The sequence below is a fragment of the Ursus maritimus genome, unplaced genomic scaffold (assembly GCF_017311325.1).
Source record: "Ursus maritimus isolate PB19 unplaced genomic scaffold, ASM1731132v1 scaffold_15, whole genome shotgun sequence".
NCBI classification, from domain to species: domain Eukaryota; kingdom Metazoa; phylum Chordata; class Mammalia; order Carnivora; family Ursidae; genus Ursus; species Ursus maritimus.
In genome coordinates, this window is record NW_024423897.1 from 22,881,495 (window position 1) to 22,897,262 (window position 15,768).

A 15,768-nucleotide genomic window follows, 5' to 3' on the forward strand; every position below is an offset into this window, starting at 1 on the left:
AAAACAATTTCCTGAAAAAAAATGTATATATAAAATAGATTACATATACGTGAGTACATGGAAAGACTAGTCATTTTCTTGGACCGATGTTATATTGGAATTTTTTTAGTTTCATGAAGTAACTTTACAACCATAGTATTTAGAAATAAGAAGGAAAATACTAGGGGACTCCATTAAAAGGGGTAAAAGCAATTGACTCCAGGGAAGGAAGGGGCAGAGGAATGCTATTGTTCTGAAGAAATATAGCAGCACAATTAGACTCTTTGTAAAAACAAACAAACAAACAAACAAACAAATAACTTAATTAACTGATGTAAAAAAAGTTCTGCAACCAGGCTGTCTAGATCCAAATCCCACCTCTGCCATTCAGTAGCCATGTAACTATGGGTAAGTTTAAGGTGTTTGAGCTCTCTGAGCCTCAGTTTTTCCATTTGCAAAATGGGAATGGCAATAGTACCCATTACATAAATGTTCTATGGGAACTGGAGGAAAGAGTGAATGGAAAGGGCTTAGCTGTGGAGGGTCCTGGAAATAGAAGCTTCTTGCTTCTATCCTCAGGCTCTCCCAGACCAACCTAACTTTCCTTTTGGCTAAGCCAGAGCTGCCTGGTCACCCTAGAGACTCCCCTATTTGTGCTACTGACTGACTGCTTGACTTTGGGCATGTCTCTTCTCCCAGGATCCTTTGAAGGTGGCTTCAGAAGGCCCCTAAACTTAGCCAGCTCCCCTAGGCTCAGGCTGGGCCTGTCCCAGACTCCAACCCCTCCCCCTGGGGGTCATGGCTTTGTTTTCTTCTAAAGACCCAAGATTTCCAAACTCTGTGGTTGCCTTGCCTAGCTAAAAGGGGAAGAAGGGGATCAGCCCAAGAAGGAGGAGGAGGAAGAGGAGAACAAGAGAAACAGCCAGTACAGCAGAGAGAACGTGTGCCCAGCGGTCCTGGTCCCTGTGGAGCTAGCAGCTGAGATCCCAGTGCCTTACCCACCTCTCAGCCCCGCATCAGCCTGCCGCCTCCCCCACTGAGGCCATGGGCCCAGGGGCTCTGCTGGTCCTGCTGGTGGCCACAACTTGGCATGGTAAGAGCAAAACCGGGGACTTTGCAGATTGGGGGGGGGGATGAGTGACAAAGAAGGCCCCTGTGCAAGGACCCCGTAATGTCCTTCCCTCCCTGGGTGTCTCCGCTCTGGACCGCAGGTTTGCAGGGCCTGTCCCAGAGACAGGCTGCTTTGGAGAGGCAGTGGAGGGAAAAGAGGGTGTGGGTGGGGTGGAAGAAGCCCAGCCAGGGCTGCAGGTCTGTCCCAGCTCAGAAGCTGACTCACCATGTACCCTGAACAAGCCCCTGATGCCCCAGGGCTTCAGTGTCCACATCTATTCAATGGCAAGTGTGGGGGGCAGTGGTGAGCTGGACTGAAGAATGCATTTCAAACTCCGCTCTGCACACAGATTACCTGGGGATCTTGTTAGAGTGCACATTCTGACTCAGTAGGGCCCAGGTACAAAGTTCTGCATTTCTAACAAGCTCCTAGGAGAGGCCATTGCTGCTGGTCCAGACCTACAGCTAGTGGGGAGGCCCCAGAGAGCTCCCGATGGCTCTGCCAGCCCCGCCAGCCTGTGAGCCACAGAGAGCAGGCAGGATCCGACTTGGAAAGGCCGGAGGGGGCAGGGGTCATTCCTTGGGAGGCTCGGGTAAGGGGCTGGAGGGGAGGATAAGAGGTTAGCCTCTCTGGTGAGGTGAGGCTCAGGGGAGGTGAATTTGGGAGGAGAGCAGAGGAGGACTAGAGGAGGGCCTGGGGGGAGCACAGTGTGGGTCTCCCTGGGCAGAGTGCTCCCAGAGACAGGCTGCTGGGCCTCAGCACAGGGAGCTGTGAGGCAGACCCCGTCCCACCTCTAGCTCTGGTAGCAGCCGCACTGGTGCGGAGCTCCATCCCAGGCGGGTGCCTCACTGGAGGTGAGGGGCTGGCTGCTTGGCTTGTAGTTACAGTTGTATTTTATCACATGCTTATTTGGAGGGATCTTGGGCCAGGATGGGGGTGGGGTGGGAAGGAAGCCTCAACTCTGGCCTCCCCATAGTCCTGGGGCTGCAGCACCCTGGGGAGAGGTGCATCTGGTCCCCGATGAGGAGATGGCCCACCAACATCTCTGGGCTTGAGTGTCTGTTCTTTGTTATTGAGATGTAATTTGCATAAAGTAGAAAGCACAGATTCTTAAGTACACAGTCTGATGAGGTTTGACAAATGCATATGCTTGTGTACCCACCACCCCAATGAAGATAGGAACTATTTCCCTCTCTCCAGAAAGTCCCATGGGTTTTATATCACTGCCCTGTCCTATCTTCCTGCCCAGTACCTGCCTGTGGGGCACTGTTGTGTTGGCGGGAGGGTTGTCCAGCACCTAGACCCGGAAGAAAGAAAAGATGGGAGGCATCAGCCTAGAAGCCTCAGATTTCAGCCCAACAGACCAGTGGTGAGAGAATGGGGGTGCAGGGGTGGCTGTGAGGGAGTCAAGGGCCAGGCTCCGAACACCCTAGAGATGGGCAGAGGCCCGCTAAGATCCTGGGCTGAGGACGGGGCTATGTCCCCAGGCCTTGGTGTGCAGTGTGGAGGGGGCACTGAGGGAGAGGAATGGAGGTTGGGCCACATCCCGGAGCTGAGATGAGAGACAGGCACAGACGGGGACCTTGGTCAGTGTCCGCTAAGCTCCAGCCCCCACCCCAAGGAGGACAGGCCTAAGCAGGCTTTCTCTTCCCCGCCAGCCAAACCAGCAGGGGGAAGTTAGGGGCAGAAGTTGAGGGTGTCAGCCTGGCCCTGCGTGAATATACGGGACAACAGGACAGGACAAAACAGGACACATTTCTCTGACCACATTTCCAGGAGGCCAAGACAGGGGCTAGAGGGACAGGGCAGGGGAGGGGCAGAAGAAGGCGCCACTGAGACCGGGTGGGTACAGAAGCGGAACACAGCGAGAATCACAGAATCCGAGACCTCGGAGGGTGCACAGACGGTGACCTTGAAAAGTTAAAAACTTCAGAGGCATCTGGGTGGCTCAGGATGGTTAAGCATTTGACTCTCGATCTCAGCTCAGGTCTTAATCTCAAAGTTGCGAGTTCAAGCCCCATGTTGGGCTCCACGCTGGGCACGGACCCTACTTTAAAAAAAAAAAAAAAAGTAAAAAAAAAAAAAGTTAAAACCTTTAGATATTAGAGTGTCAGGACCAGAAGCGAGGGTTAGAAGTGTGGCAACCGAGGCAGTAGCCCAGGGCAAGGGCAGTGGACTGAGCCTGGGGCCGCTATTGCCTCGCTGAACCCTCCCAGGACCTCCCAGGTGGAAAGGGACTATTTCCCCTGGAAGGAAGAGTAGCCTGAGGGTCAGAGAGGTTAAGCAACCTACCCAGCGTAAGGGAGGAGCAAGTGTCTGCCTGTGTGGCTGCGACCCCACAGTCCAAGCTCTTCCCCGCGGTCAAACCCCAGCGGGAGCCCCACATTGCTGCAGCTGAAAAGGACAGCACCAGCCCTGCTGGGATTTGCCGACAGCCTGCCAGAAATGACGCCCGCCCCTCTCCCTGGTGGTCACGTGGCCCAGGAGGGCTACGACCCCCCAAGTGTTGGCTTGGCAGTATTCACCAGTTCCCTCAATTCTTTATGCTCGTCAGATCAGGCAGCAAGGCAAACCCCTCTAGACGGGCATAACATCAAAACATTAATGAAGCCATCCTGAAATAATTTGACAGAGACGATCTTTCCAATTCTGGAGTCTATGGTGGGGTGGAAAAACCCACTCCAGGAACTTTTGTGCAGGACAGTGGAGAACCCTGAATTCAGCCGATGCCCTGGGAGCAGCAGTGTCCAGGTCCCTGTCACCAGAGTAGAGCGGTCGGATTCATTAGGGGCACCCAGGTGGTCAGTGGCAGAGCCAGGCCCTGCAGCCCAGAATGTTCCAATGTGCAGCAGGTTGCACTCCTTCTCCTGGGGTCTCTCTGTGGGAGAGGGTTGGTAGCCAGGAGGGCCAGGAAACAGAAGTGAGAACATCCCTGGGAGAAAGGCTGCAGGCTGAGCGGAAACTGGGGGCCGGGCTGGACACCAGCAATGTGCTTCCGCCCACACGCGCTCGGGGGGCGCCTGGCTGCCCCTCCACGGCCTTGAATCAGCTCTCACTTCCCTCCTTTGCCCCTATTTTAGGCCTGGAAAAATGCTGACACTGCAGAGGCAACGGGCCTTCTTCCCGGAGGACCTGATATGGGTTTCAAGTTCTCTTTTCTCCTTTAAGAAAATTTTCCTTAAAAGAGATTGGCTTCCTAGTAAACACAGTGGTGCTGGTGTGCTGGGCTAGACTGCTGACCAGCCCTTACTGAGTGTTTATTTGGTGACAGATAAGGTTCCAAAGGCTTTCCATACCCTTAAACCTCCTGGCATCCCATTAAATGCATACACTTATTGCCCCCATTTTATAGGTGGGGCAACTGAGGCACAGAACCTCTGAACCATCCCACTGTGCTGCAGAGTAGATGTCCAGTGGTGGGAGAGGGCATGACACAAGATTCCCGGAACCTTTCTAACTCTGCTGGGCCAAGATCCTACGACCCTTCTCTTCTTTCCCCTACGAATCAAGTCGGAGGACTTTGCCACGAACGTTCCATTCATTTGTTTTTTCCGTTGCTCATTTGAGCCCCCTGCTTTGAGCCAGGTCCTGGGTTTGGCACTAGGGATACAGCCCATCTTGTACATGGGGCCGATAGGGTCCAACCGTGGGGAGAATGTTTCGGCCACAGCTGGGAAGACTGAGGTGGGAGGACCCCGCAGGACAGCAGCAGACTGGGCCCGAGAAAGCTCCCAGTGCCCATTACTCAGAGGAGGGAGCTGCTGGACATCAGTCCCTGGCTGAGCAGATTGGAGGTGGGGGGCTGAGCAAATGACAAAGAGGGCCAGAACTTTCTTGAGGCGATCCCCAGTCACAGCTGAACCCCAGCACCACACGTCTCCCGCCAGGAGGCTGGGATCATCAGACCAGGGAGGGTCTCCTCAGGGCTCACTTCTGTCCCCTATTTGCCCCCCCACACACCAGTTCAAGGAGTCCCAGTGATAGAGCCCAGTGGCCCTGAGCTGGTCGTGGAGCCAGGCACAATGGTGACCCTGCGATGTGTGGGCAACGGCAGCGTGGAATGGGACGGCCCCATCTTCCCCCATTGGAACCTAGACACTGAGGCCCCCAGCAGCATCCTGACCACGAATAACGCCACCTTCCTGCACACCGGGACCTATCGCTGCACCGAGCCTGGAAGCCCCCTGGGGGGCAGTGCCACCATCCACCTCTATGTCAAAGGTGAGGACTCCGGGCCCACCCCAAGAGGCCTGGCCCAACAGGCCCCACCAGGAATGGGCAAGAGGGCCAGGCCCTAATATCAACAACCATAATAAAGCAACTCCACATGGGCTGAGCACCTGCCCTTGACAAAGACAGGCGGCAGTGCTTCCAATTTACTGTAGTTCTCATAGTAACCCTGTGATGTAGGTTCCAGGATTATGTCCAATTTCCAGAGGCTCAGACGGGTTGAGTCATTTGCCCAAAGTCACACAGCACCCAGGAGGAGGGCTGAACCCGGCTCCAGCGCCCCCACTCGGAAGCATCCGCTGAGCTTCTCTGGTATTGCGTGACCTCAGGCAAACGATCAGCTTCTCCGAGCCTCCCTGTCGCCAGTGTCCAGGGACCGCTTGGCCTGGTGGAGGGAGGGCGGTTGTAACCCCGTACCCCCTCCACCCCAGACCCCGCTCGGCCTTGGAAGGTGATGGCCCAGGAAGTGACGGTGTTGGAGGGTCAGGACGCACTGCTGCCTTGCCTGCTCACCGACCCCGCGCTGGAGGCAGGCGTCTCGTTGATGCGGGTGCGGGGCCGGCCCGTCATGCGCCAAACCAACTATTCCTTCTCGCCCTGGTATGGCTTCACCATCCACAAGGCCCAGTTCACTGAGACCCACGGCTACCAATGCAGCGCTCGAGTGGGCGGCAGCATGGTAACCTCGACGAGCATCTGGCTTAAAGTGCAGAAAGGTGCGTGGGGCTGGGAGGGGCAGGCCAGGGCGGAGGGCAGGGGCATGTGAGAGCCGGCAGGCATGCGAGCCGAGGCCGGGCCTGGACCCATGGGGAGCAATGGGCTGTCCCTCTTCTTTCACGCCTTCCTTCCAATCGCACCATGGTCATCCACAGGGGCCTGAGGGGGCAAGACAAGCAAGGTGTGTCGGGCACAGAGGGACAGCCCAAGATTGTCTCAGCTCATGAGACATGCTATGCAAATCATTCCACAAGGGCATGGGGGGGGGCTCTCTGAGAGAGTGACATTTTATTCCAGCTGAACTAGGAATCATGGGAAGCAGGTGGCCATGCAAAACTCAGCAGGTGCAAAGTCATGAGGTGGGAACAGGGTCTGACTGTTTCAAGAACGGAAGGAGGGCCCCAAGCTGTCCCACACCGTCAGACATGGATTTCCACTCCATGCCGGCCCGGTGCTGGGTGCTGGGCACAAGCAGGAGGGGCAGTGAGCCAAGTGATGGAGAGGTGGGTGTAGGTGCACGTGACAGCTCTCACCATGGGGGTGACAATGGTGGTGAAGTCTCCCACCTGTCCCTCTTGCCCCAGCTAGGCTGGTGCACTGGATTCTGGTTTCTGGAAGGCCTGGTGTGAGTACGCAGGACCCCAGGCTTGACACTGGGCTTGAGACAGGAATCAGGTCCCTGCAGTGAGGGTCTGGGTCACAGCAGCATGGCGGGCAACAATGCCATGGGTTCTGAGGCCATGAGACCTGTTCAGGAAGTTGCAGGACCCCACCATGTGGGCAGAGGGGGCCACTCCATCTGGCAGAGCCCTGGGCCCTCTTTCTGCCAGAACCCCCTTGGTGACTTTGGATGAGTCCCTTAGTGTCTCTGGGCCCACTCACGATGTGGAAGGAAAAGCCCTCCAGGAGGGTGGGCAAGTGTGCAGTCTGCGTGGCGGGAAGGCCGGTGTGGCTACGGAGCGGGGCGCGAGCATGAGGCTGCAGGGGCTCGGGTGGTAGGTCAGTAACGGGCCGGGACTTGAATCCCAAGAGTGGTGGAAGCCACCAGATACCGTCCCAGGAGACGCAAGAGATCTACTCTACGTTCTTAAGAGCTCCCTCAGGCTGCTGCGAGGACTCTGCATTGTGCGGGGGCCAGAGGGGAAGCGGGGGCCTTCCAGGTGGCTGCTGCAGGCGCCCAGAGCTGAGAACAGGGTGAGACTGGGAAGAGGTGTGGGGATGAGGGGAAGTGGACTTCTCAAAGTCTGTTTCAAAGACAAGACATGCTGTCTGAGGCCTCCAAGCTGCCCCCCAGGATTTACGATGGAAGCTTGCTGGGGGTCCCAGCCTGTTTCTGGCCTGTGGCAGGGAGCAGAGTGACAGCTCCTGCCTGGGTGTTCATGGGTCGCTTCCCCTGGCCTCAGTCATCCCAGGGCCCCCGACCTTGATGCTGGAACCTGCAGAGCTGGTACGGATTCAGGGAGAGCCTGCCAAGATCGTGTGCTCAGCCAGCAACGTTGATGTTAACTTTGACGTCTTCCTCCAACATGGAGACACCAAGGTCAGTCCGTGGGGAGACAGCAGGGTGAAGGGTGCCCATCCTCCCAGCACATCAGGCCCTGCAGGGTAGAGCCCCAGTCCCGCTACCAGCTGGCTCTCTGGACTGAGGGCACAGCCCACGCCCTAAGATCTCACTGCCAGTCAATAGCTGATTCAGAACCAGGACTTGGGCTCAAGCCACTGATTCTTGTCGGGGGGAGGGAGATGGTACTCTACTCCCTTGACCCATGCCCTTTGCCCCAGCCTGTAGACAAGAGCCAGAGGTTAATTCACTTCTGACTGAGCAACGGGTTTCTTGGCCACCTTGAAGCCCAGGAATATAAAGGCCATTTCAGAAAGACTAGGAGAGAGGGAAGCAGAGGGAGTACTCCAAAAGAGAATGGCATTGGGCTGCTCCTAAGAGCTCCTTCCTGTCCCACTGTGCCTACCACGTGCCAGGTACAACTTTACCCCCATTTACATGCAATAGCTCATTGTTCTTCCCTGCAGCCCTAGGAGCATGGGTTGGTGTTAGTCCCATTTTACAGATGAAGACACTGAGGCTCAGAGTTCAGTCTCTTGCCCAAGGAAAGGCATATAGTAATCTTTAAAGCCTGACAATTTAAACCCAGAGTTTTCTAATCCCTAAACAACATTGGTATCCCATTTTCATACCTTCTGGCTACAGCTCACAATCCCTCAACAATCCGACTTCCAAGGTAACCAGTACCAAAAAGTCCTGACCCTCGAGCTCCATCATGTAGGCTTCCAAGATGCTGGCAACTACTCCTGTGTGGCCACCAATGTCCGAGGCATCAACTCCACCTCCATGCTCTTCCGGGTGGTAGGTGAGCACGAGGGTAATGGGGGAGGGTTGACAGGGATCCTGGGGCGAATTGGAAAGGAGGGAGCTGATGCGGACAATGAGGAGACGCTGTTAAGAACACCTGCACTAGCCTCCCCTTATCCTGGGCCAGGCCAGGGAGCCACGCCGCTGGGATCCTTCCCAGATCCTTCCCCTGAATCCCTCACTCCCTTCCTGGAGCTCCTACAGGGCCTTACTGCCTTTTGTTTCGTGATTGGCATCCCATAGCTCCCTACTAGACTGTTGTTCACTTCTTTATTCATCCCTTCGTGCCGGGAACACCATCACAGGGACACAGGAGCAGACAAGGCTCACCCGGGCAATCATGCAGGAAGCACAGAGTGTCCTGCAAACACCAAGAGGGTCCCTTGACCCTGGCTTGCACAAAGTGGCCTAAATTAGGCCCAAAAGAATGGAGGTAGGTTAGCGAGGCAGAAGAAGTAGGAAAGGAAGGGGGCAAGAGCACAGCATGTGGATGGCCCAAAGGGAAAGAGAGCAGAAAGCATCTGAGACGTGGGCAGAAGCTGGCAATGGCAGGGATGTGAGTGGTGGGGCATGTGGCCAGAGAGAAGCAGGGGTAGAGGCAGCAACCAGACAGTAAAACGGGCAGGTTTGCAGCCTATCCCGCTGGGAAGTCACTGAGAGTTGAAGAGGACAGTGACGGGATCAGACTGCGTGGAGGGGTACATCATGGCAGCACCCCAACCTGGCTCCGCCAATGACTCGCACGTTGCTTAACTGCAAGACGGGGATACTGACGGTACTAGCAGTTACGGTCTCATCGGTTTGTTGTGAGAATTAAGTGAACCTATCTATCTATCTCTCTACCGATCTAACTCTGGCACAGAGTACATGCTGCCTAAGTGTGCCCCGGAAATGTCATCTGAGAAGGCCAGTCCGATGCCCTGCGCAGTGGATGGGAGATCGGAGGCTGGACAAGCTAAGTGGGAGTTTCTCAAGGTCAAGACAGGCTGAGTGATTTCATTCTGGCCACGCCTCATGTGTTCGATGTTATGGGAGACAGAGGGGTGTCGGGGAGAGCACGCGTGACCATCACCACCCAGAGAGCAGCGGCGCTGCACAAGGCTTGCAGGCAACGTGAGCTCTGCCGTGGGCCCGTCCTGCGCCGGGAGCTGTGCAGGGTGAAGGAGGAGAAGAGCACATCGAATTGTTCCCCAGTCGTGGGTTCTGAGCCGGTGTGCTCCCTAGTGCACGGGTACAGCAGTCACTCAGTGTTTGTGTTCTGGAGGCCGAGGACGCGGCTGCAAACACGGAGGCCCCCGCCCGTGGGAAGCTTGTGCTCCAGCTGGGGAAAGACAAGCAATGGGCGACATAAATTCTGGAAACCAAATCAGTTCTGTAGGGCTTGCCATTTAAAATAGGGCATCCTCAAGGAAGATCCGAGCAATGGCTTGCAGCTGGCGAGGGGTATGCCTTGCAGGCGTGCGGCGGCACAGAGCTCCAGGCAGGGGGCAAGCGGCACGGCGCCTGCCACGCAAGGAACAAGTCAGCCGGTGTGGCCGGGGTGGCGCTCGGGTGGAAGAGTGGTACAGGCGAGGCCAGAGAGCTGAGGGGGAGAGGTGGCACATTCACAGGGCCCCGGAAGCCAATGTAAGCACTTGGGTCTTTTCCCCTTGAGAGAGATGGGGTGCCATTGGAGGTCTGAGTAAAGGAGGGTGACACCGTCTGACGTGACTGTAATAAGATTTAACATGGCTTTCCGGGGCTTTGTGGAGGGTAGAAGCAGGGGAACAAGGTAGGGGGCTACTGTGATTGTCCAAGCTAGAGGTAACGGTGGCTTGATTAGGGTGGTGGTGGCGGAGGGGGTGAGAGGATGGATGGAGGATGGATAGACAGATAGATGGTTGAGACGGAGAGAGAGAAGAGGACAAAAGTCTTGTCCTAAAAGCTCACGGATTAGTTGGACAGAGAGGATGGCTCCCCGAAGGGAGAAGCAAATGCAGGGAGTAGTATAAATGTGGTGCCTAATGAATGCGTACTCTAGAAGGGCCATGGGAGTCCAGAGGAGGGAGAGCTCCCTGTGGCCTGGAGTGGTGGGTGGAAACCCCTGATAGGGATGAGCCGTGAAGGATGGGAAGGATCTAAATAGAAAAGTGGAAGAAGACAGGGCTCCGGGTGGAGGAAATGGCTTGAACAAAACCTCCAAGGTAGGAATGACTGTGGTGTGTTGGTATGTTGAGGGGATGTTAGCAGACCCAGATGGGTGGAGCAGGGAGTGTGTGTGTGCTTGTGTGTGTGCGTGCGTGTGTGCACACACGTGTAGGAAGAGGGGGCTGGCTAGAGGAGCATAAGGAGGAGACTTGATTGAGGAGACCCTTGAATGCCAATCTGATGGTGGAGGCAATAGGGAGCCAGAGGGCTTTGGAGCAGGTAGATCATAGGGTAAAAGAGGAAATTTTAGATTTCATAGAATTGAGTAAGGAGAGGAACGCTTAGAGATCGTATAGTCCAGGGCTTTTTGCAAAGTCTTGGGGATTGAAGATAGCATTTCAGGGGCTTCCGTGAGAGGCATGGAGAGGCTGAGTGAATGGGGGTTCTTGCCACAGCTCCTTCGCCTGAGACTCAACCAGAGCAATTTGATTATAATTCATGCAATATTTAATTAGAAGAAACTAGTCCGGACTTTTTCAGGCATAAGTGACAGAAATCAACTTGATCTGGCCTAATCACAAGAGGATCTTTATGGGCCTTATAACTAAAAAGGCTCATGGATATGAGCATCAGGTAAATTGGAATTAGGCGTTCAGCTGATGTGGACGAGAGCCTGTTGCGTCTCTCCTCTCAGCTCTACATTTTTCTTGTGGACCCCTCGCGGCAGCAGGCTTGACAACCCCAGCAAAGTTAGGGCTTCTCCTTTCCCTGAGCTCCAACAAAAGTCATGGAAATAAGTGTCATAGACCCATGGGCTCATGTGCCTACCCCAAGGCACTCACTGGCCCAAAGGGGACATACTACTTTGGCTGGCCTGGGTCACATACACCCCTTAGAGCTCGATGTGAAAGTTTTGCTGCCTGAACTATTCCCAGGAGAAGAGGAAATGGGTGAAGGTGTCCAAAAAAACCAGCAGACTTTGATTTTTTTGCCACTGAAAATTTTTCAAAAAGTTATAACAACACAAATATATTCAATCTCTTTGTTATACAAATAAGGATACAGAGGTACCAAGGAGGATAGGAATTTGTCCAGGTTCTCCCAGGGACTCAGCAAAGAGTCTGGGCTTCTGCAGGGCAGTGGTGGGAAGGGAGGTGTCAGAGGGCGAGTCTTGGTTGGAGATGGGGGCTATACGCCTAGCACACAGCGGGCGCTCAGGAAGCCTCCAGCTGAATGGCTGAATCGGTGGGCAGATCACCAAATGAGCAAACAAACAGAGACATCTTCCCACTAATGCCAGATCTGTATGTGTTCTGCTTCCAGAAAGTGCCTACTTGAACCTGACCTCTGAGCAGAGCCTCCTTCAGGAGGTGACTGTGGGTGAGAAGGTCAATCTCCAAGTCAACGTCGAGGCCTACCCGGGCCTGCAAGGTTTGAACTGGACCTATCTGGGACCTTTCTCTGTCCACCAGCCCAAGCTCAATTTTGTCACGATGAAGGACACATACAGGTACAGCCTATCAGCTCCCATCTGGATAGCCCCCCAGGCAGAAGGGGAAGGCTTCAGCCAGGCAGGACCCTGACTGGGTCATGTCTCAACCTTGCGGGTGACCTGGGGCAAGTCCCTTTCCCTTTCTGGGTCTCACTTGCCCTGACTATAGAATCTCAATGTCACATCTCTGTTTGAGACTTGGATAAAATTGGCTCATCCCTCTGTCCCACATTCTTGGGAAACCCAATGCTCTCCTCAAGAGTTCTACCATTTCTTGGGACATGCATTCTCATGCTCACTCAGGAACTCTTAATCCCATTCAGTCTCTTCTTCCGTGGCCAGTCCAAATGTACAAGACCCGGCTCCATGATTTCTACTGCTAGATACACTCCTACTCACGATGGCACGGGGAATCTGCCACAACCCGGGTTTGGGGGGGTAGACAGAATTAACATCACACCATCACAGATACAGCAAAAGGTCTTTAAAGGCCTGTGGCCACTCACCCCTGAGAATTTCTCACTCCTTCTTCTCCACAGGCTCAAAATGCTTCTCATAAAGTGCCATCTGGCTCTATCTCCTCTTTCCTCCCTTCTCTCCACTTCCAGAATCTGGCTTATCCCACAGGCACAGCATGTTAAAGTCTATTTCCTGTCCCCTTACATCCTCAGGGTGTTACTTGCCCATGCAAGGTGGCCTCACAGGTAGCCTACCATATAAGACAGTCTCCTCCACAGAGGGATACTGGTACCATGTGTTAAAACAATAGCTTCCTTACCCCCTTGTGTGTGAACTAGAGCACGGCGCTCAAGGCCAGCAAGCGTGTGCTGCGTGTGCAACCCATTCCCCTCCCACACTCTTGACAGACACCTCTAACCCGCTGTGGAGCTCTTTCCCGCAGGGTCCGAATGCAGCCCAGGAGTCCTTCTTGACACAGTCTCCCAGCCAGTATTTTCATCATAACTGACTCGGGAGAGGAGGCGTGTTTGCCTTTATTTGGGGGATTTGCTAGATATTTGCTAGATAATCCCTTAGCCATCTTCCAACTCCAGAACTCTCCGGGGTTCTCTTCCTAGCTCCTGAAGCCCAGATCTCATGAATGCCTGGCCTCCAGCTTGCCAACTGTCAGAATCAAAACAAAATGTTCAACAGGACAAAAATGTTTCTTCGTCCTCATTTTTCTCCTCCCAGTTCCCTTCCCATCCATTCTGGTCAGGATTTCTAGCTTCCCCTTGTCTAAAGCAGAAGTTCTGAATCTGGAGTCTATAGACCCCTGGGAGGGGGTCGGTCCATGGACAGGTTTCAGGGGTCCATATGCAACTGTGACATTGCAGAAAGAAACCATGGAGATTCCCCAAAACACAGTAGTGTGGGGCCATTCGGCGCAGGGCAAATAAGCCTGAGCACCAAACAGCCACCAGACTGAGCTCATGTGATGGGTGTGTTCATAATGGCGACTTTGAGTCATGCAAACAAGTTACATTGTTTCCGCTTAAGAGGTAAATGTGCAGAGGGGTTCGTACGCCAAAAGTCCGGCTGGATGAGATGGCCCTTTGAATACCATGGGTATTAGTCCAGCATAACTTATAATTACATGCTATAATCTATTTTTAAAAAACTTATTATTACCTAAACAATACATGTCCATTATGGGCAAATGCTAAAATAGAGCTTAAGAAAAGAAAAAAACAAAAAATTACCTGGAATCAGCTGAGGATAATTTATGTTGTCCGCATTTGCTTCCGGGTCTTTTCTGTAACAAAGGACACCATTAAACTGAGTAGCTACCATGAGTCGGACTCTGTGTCAAGCACCCTGAATATATGCCCCTTTAATCTTCAGACCAAGGGTGTGAATTACTTACCATCCGTGTCACCCTCACAGAAAAGGAAGCAAAGGATCAGAGAGGTTAAGTACTTGTCTGAGATCACACAGCTGAGAAATCACAGTATGAGAACTTGAACCCTGGTTTCTGTAGCCCCATGGCTACATCCTGCCTCTCATCCCTCTCACAGTCCCTCCTGGCAGGGTTGGTGCATTAGGCACTGCGCTAGCCTGGGTGCTGGTGTGTGGAGCGGGGACTGCTTAGCCCAGTGACGATGGTGAAAGTAGGTACCTTCAGTGGGGGCCTGTGATGAGCCCTCCAGTGTCAGCACTTCACAGACATAATTTCTATTAAACCTCAGAACAAAACCACTTTACAAATGAGAGAAGCAGGGACGCCTGGGTGTCTCAGTCAGTTAAGCGTCTGCCGTCGGCTCAGGTCATGATCCCACGGTCCTGGGATCGAGTCCCACATCAGGCTCCCTGCTCAGCAGGGAGCCTGCTTCTCCCTCTGCCTGCCACCCCCCTGCTTGTGCGCGCACGCTCTCTCTCTCTGACAAATAAATAAATAAAATCTTAAAAACAAAAACAAATGAGAGAAGCAATTAAGGAAATTGGGTTGGTGGTTTCCCATGTCTTAATGGCACTCAGCCTGGGTCCCCGGCTCAGACAAGGCCTTAGCATCCTGGACACTTCACTAAAAATGAAACAAAGCCCTTCAGGAAGGTTGTCTGAGCCCGCTGTCTCGCAGGAGCCATACCGGGACAGGGCTTCACGCTAGACGGCTTGCCCCTCTCGTGCAGGTACACCTCTACCCTCTCCCTGCCTCGCCTGAAGCCCTCGGAGGCGGGTCGCTACTCCTTCCTGGCCAGAAACACCGGAGGCGAGAATTCTCTGACCTTTGAGCTCACACTGAGATGTGAGTGATGGGGCAGATGGGCCGTGGTGGTGGTGGGGTACAGGGGACTAAGGTCCCTGGGGCTGCCTGAGGCTCGCAGATGGGCAATGGAGGGAAAGCAGCTCAGTGCAGAGTGGTCAGACAGGAGACTTGGGGCTGATCCCTCCCTCTTCCACCCCGCTTTTTCTCCTCAGACCCCCCAGAGGTAAGGGTCACATGGACTGTCATCAATGGCTCCGATGCACTGCTCTGTGAAGCCTCGGGGTACCCCCAGCCCAATGTGACATGGCTGGAGTGCCGGAGCCACGTGGATAGGTAGGTGGCTCTGCTCGCCTTCTTCACCCCAAGCTGAGGGGCCAAGCCACGGGGCGTCCTGAAACTCGAAGCCACACTGTGCTCTTCCCAGGTGTGATGAGACCCAAGGGCTGGTCCTAGAGGACTCACACTCGGAGGTGCTGAGCCGGGAGCCCTTCCACAAGGTGATCGTCCACAGCCTGCTGGCCATGGGGACCTTGGAACACAATAGGACTTACGAGTGCCGGGCCCTCAACAGCGTGGGGAACAGCTCCCAGGCCTTCAGGCCCATCTCTATAGGTGAGCCTTCGCCCTTCCCGGGCCAGGGTGGTAGGTGGGCCCAGGAAACTGCCCCAGCCCTAGGGAGCCAGGGAGCCAGGGCCCAAGGGCCAAAGTGGAGCAGATCCCAGCCATACCAAGTTCCACCTCTCTGGGTCCAACCGCAGCCGCCTCCTGACCAAAGGCCTTCTGAAGAGGCCAGGTAGAGGAGGCTGGACCCCAGGGGACTAGAAGCAGGCAGGACAGGAGCAGAGGGAGAAAGCAGCCTGAAGCCTGGCCTCACCTGGCCCCTCTGCTCATTTTCCTGCATTTGAACTCCTCTGTGAACTCACAAGTATGTGTTTGGTATGAGCTGTGTGCCAGGCACTCTCTCAGGGCAGGGGAGCAGTGCATCCAAGGAGCTGAGAGCCTGGGGAGAGAGACAGGCCAACCGCACCGCAGGGCCAGCC

General features: G+C 54.5%; 1 protein-coding gene across 2 annotated transcripts in view; it reads left to right on the forward strand.

Annotated features, from left to right (window-relative positions):
• Positions 1–877: 877 nt before the first annotated feature.
• Positions 878–15,768, forward strand: part of CSF1R (colony stimulating factor 1 receptor) — a 29,549-nt gene continuing 14,658 nt past the window's right edge. For both annotated transcript variants that reach the window (XM_008692517.2, XM_008692518.2), the window contains exons 1-9: positions 878–1,072; positions 5,054–5,311; positions 5,752–6,036; positions 7,441–7,577; positions 8,244–8,403; positions 11,856–12,042; positions 14,652–14,767; positions 14,941–15,061; positions 15,153–15,340. In XM_008692517.2, coding sequence (XP_008690739.1) covers positions 1,024–1,072; positions 5,054–5,311; positions 5,752–6,036; positions 7,441–7,577; positions 8,244–8,403; positions 11,856–12,042; positions 14,652–14,767; positions 14,941–15,061; positions 15,153–15,340 — 1,501 coding nt within the window. In that variant the 5' untranslated portion in view covers positions 878–1,023. The remainder of the gene's footprint in view (positions 1,073–5,053; positions 5,312–5,751; positions 6,037–7,440; positions 7,578–8,243; positions 8,404–11,855; positions 12,043–14,651; positions 14,768–14,940; positions 15,062–15,152; positions 15,341–15,768) is intronic.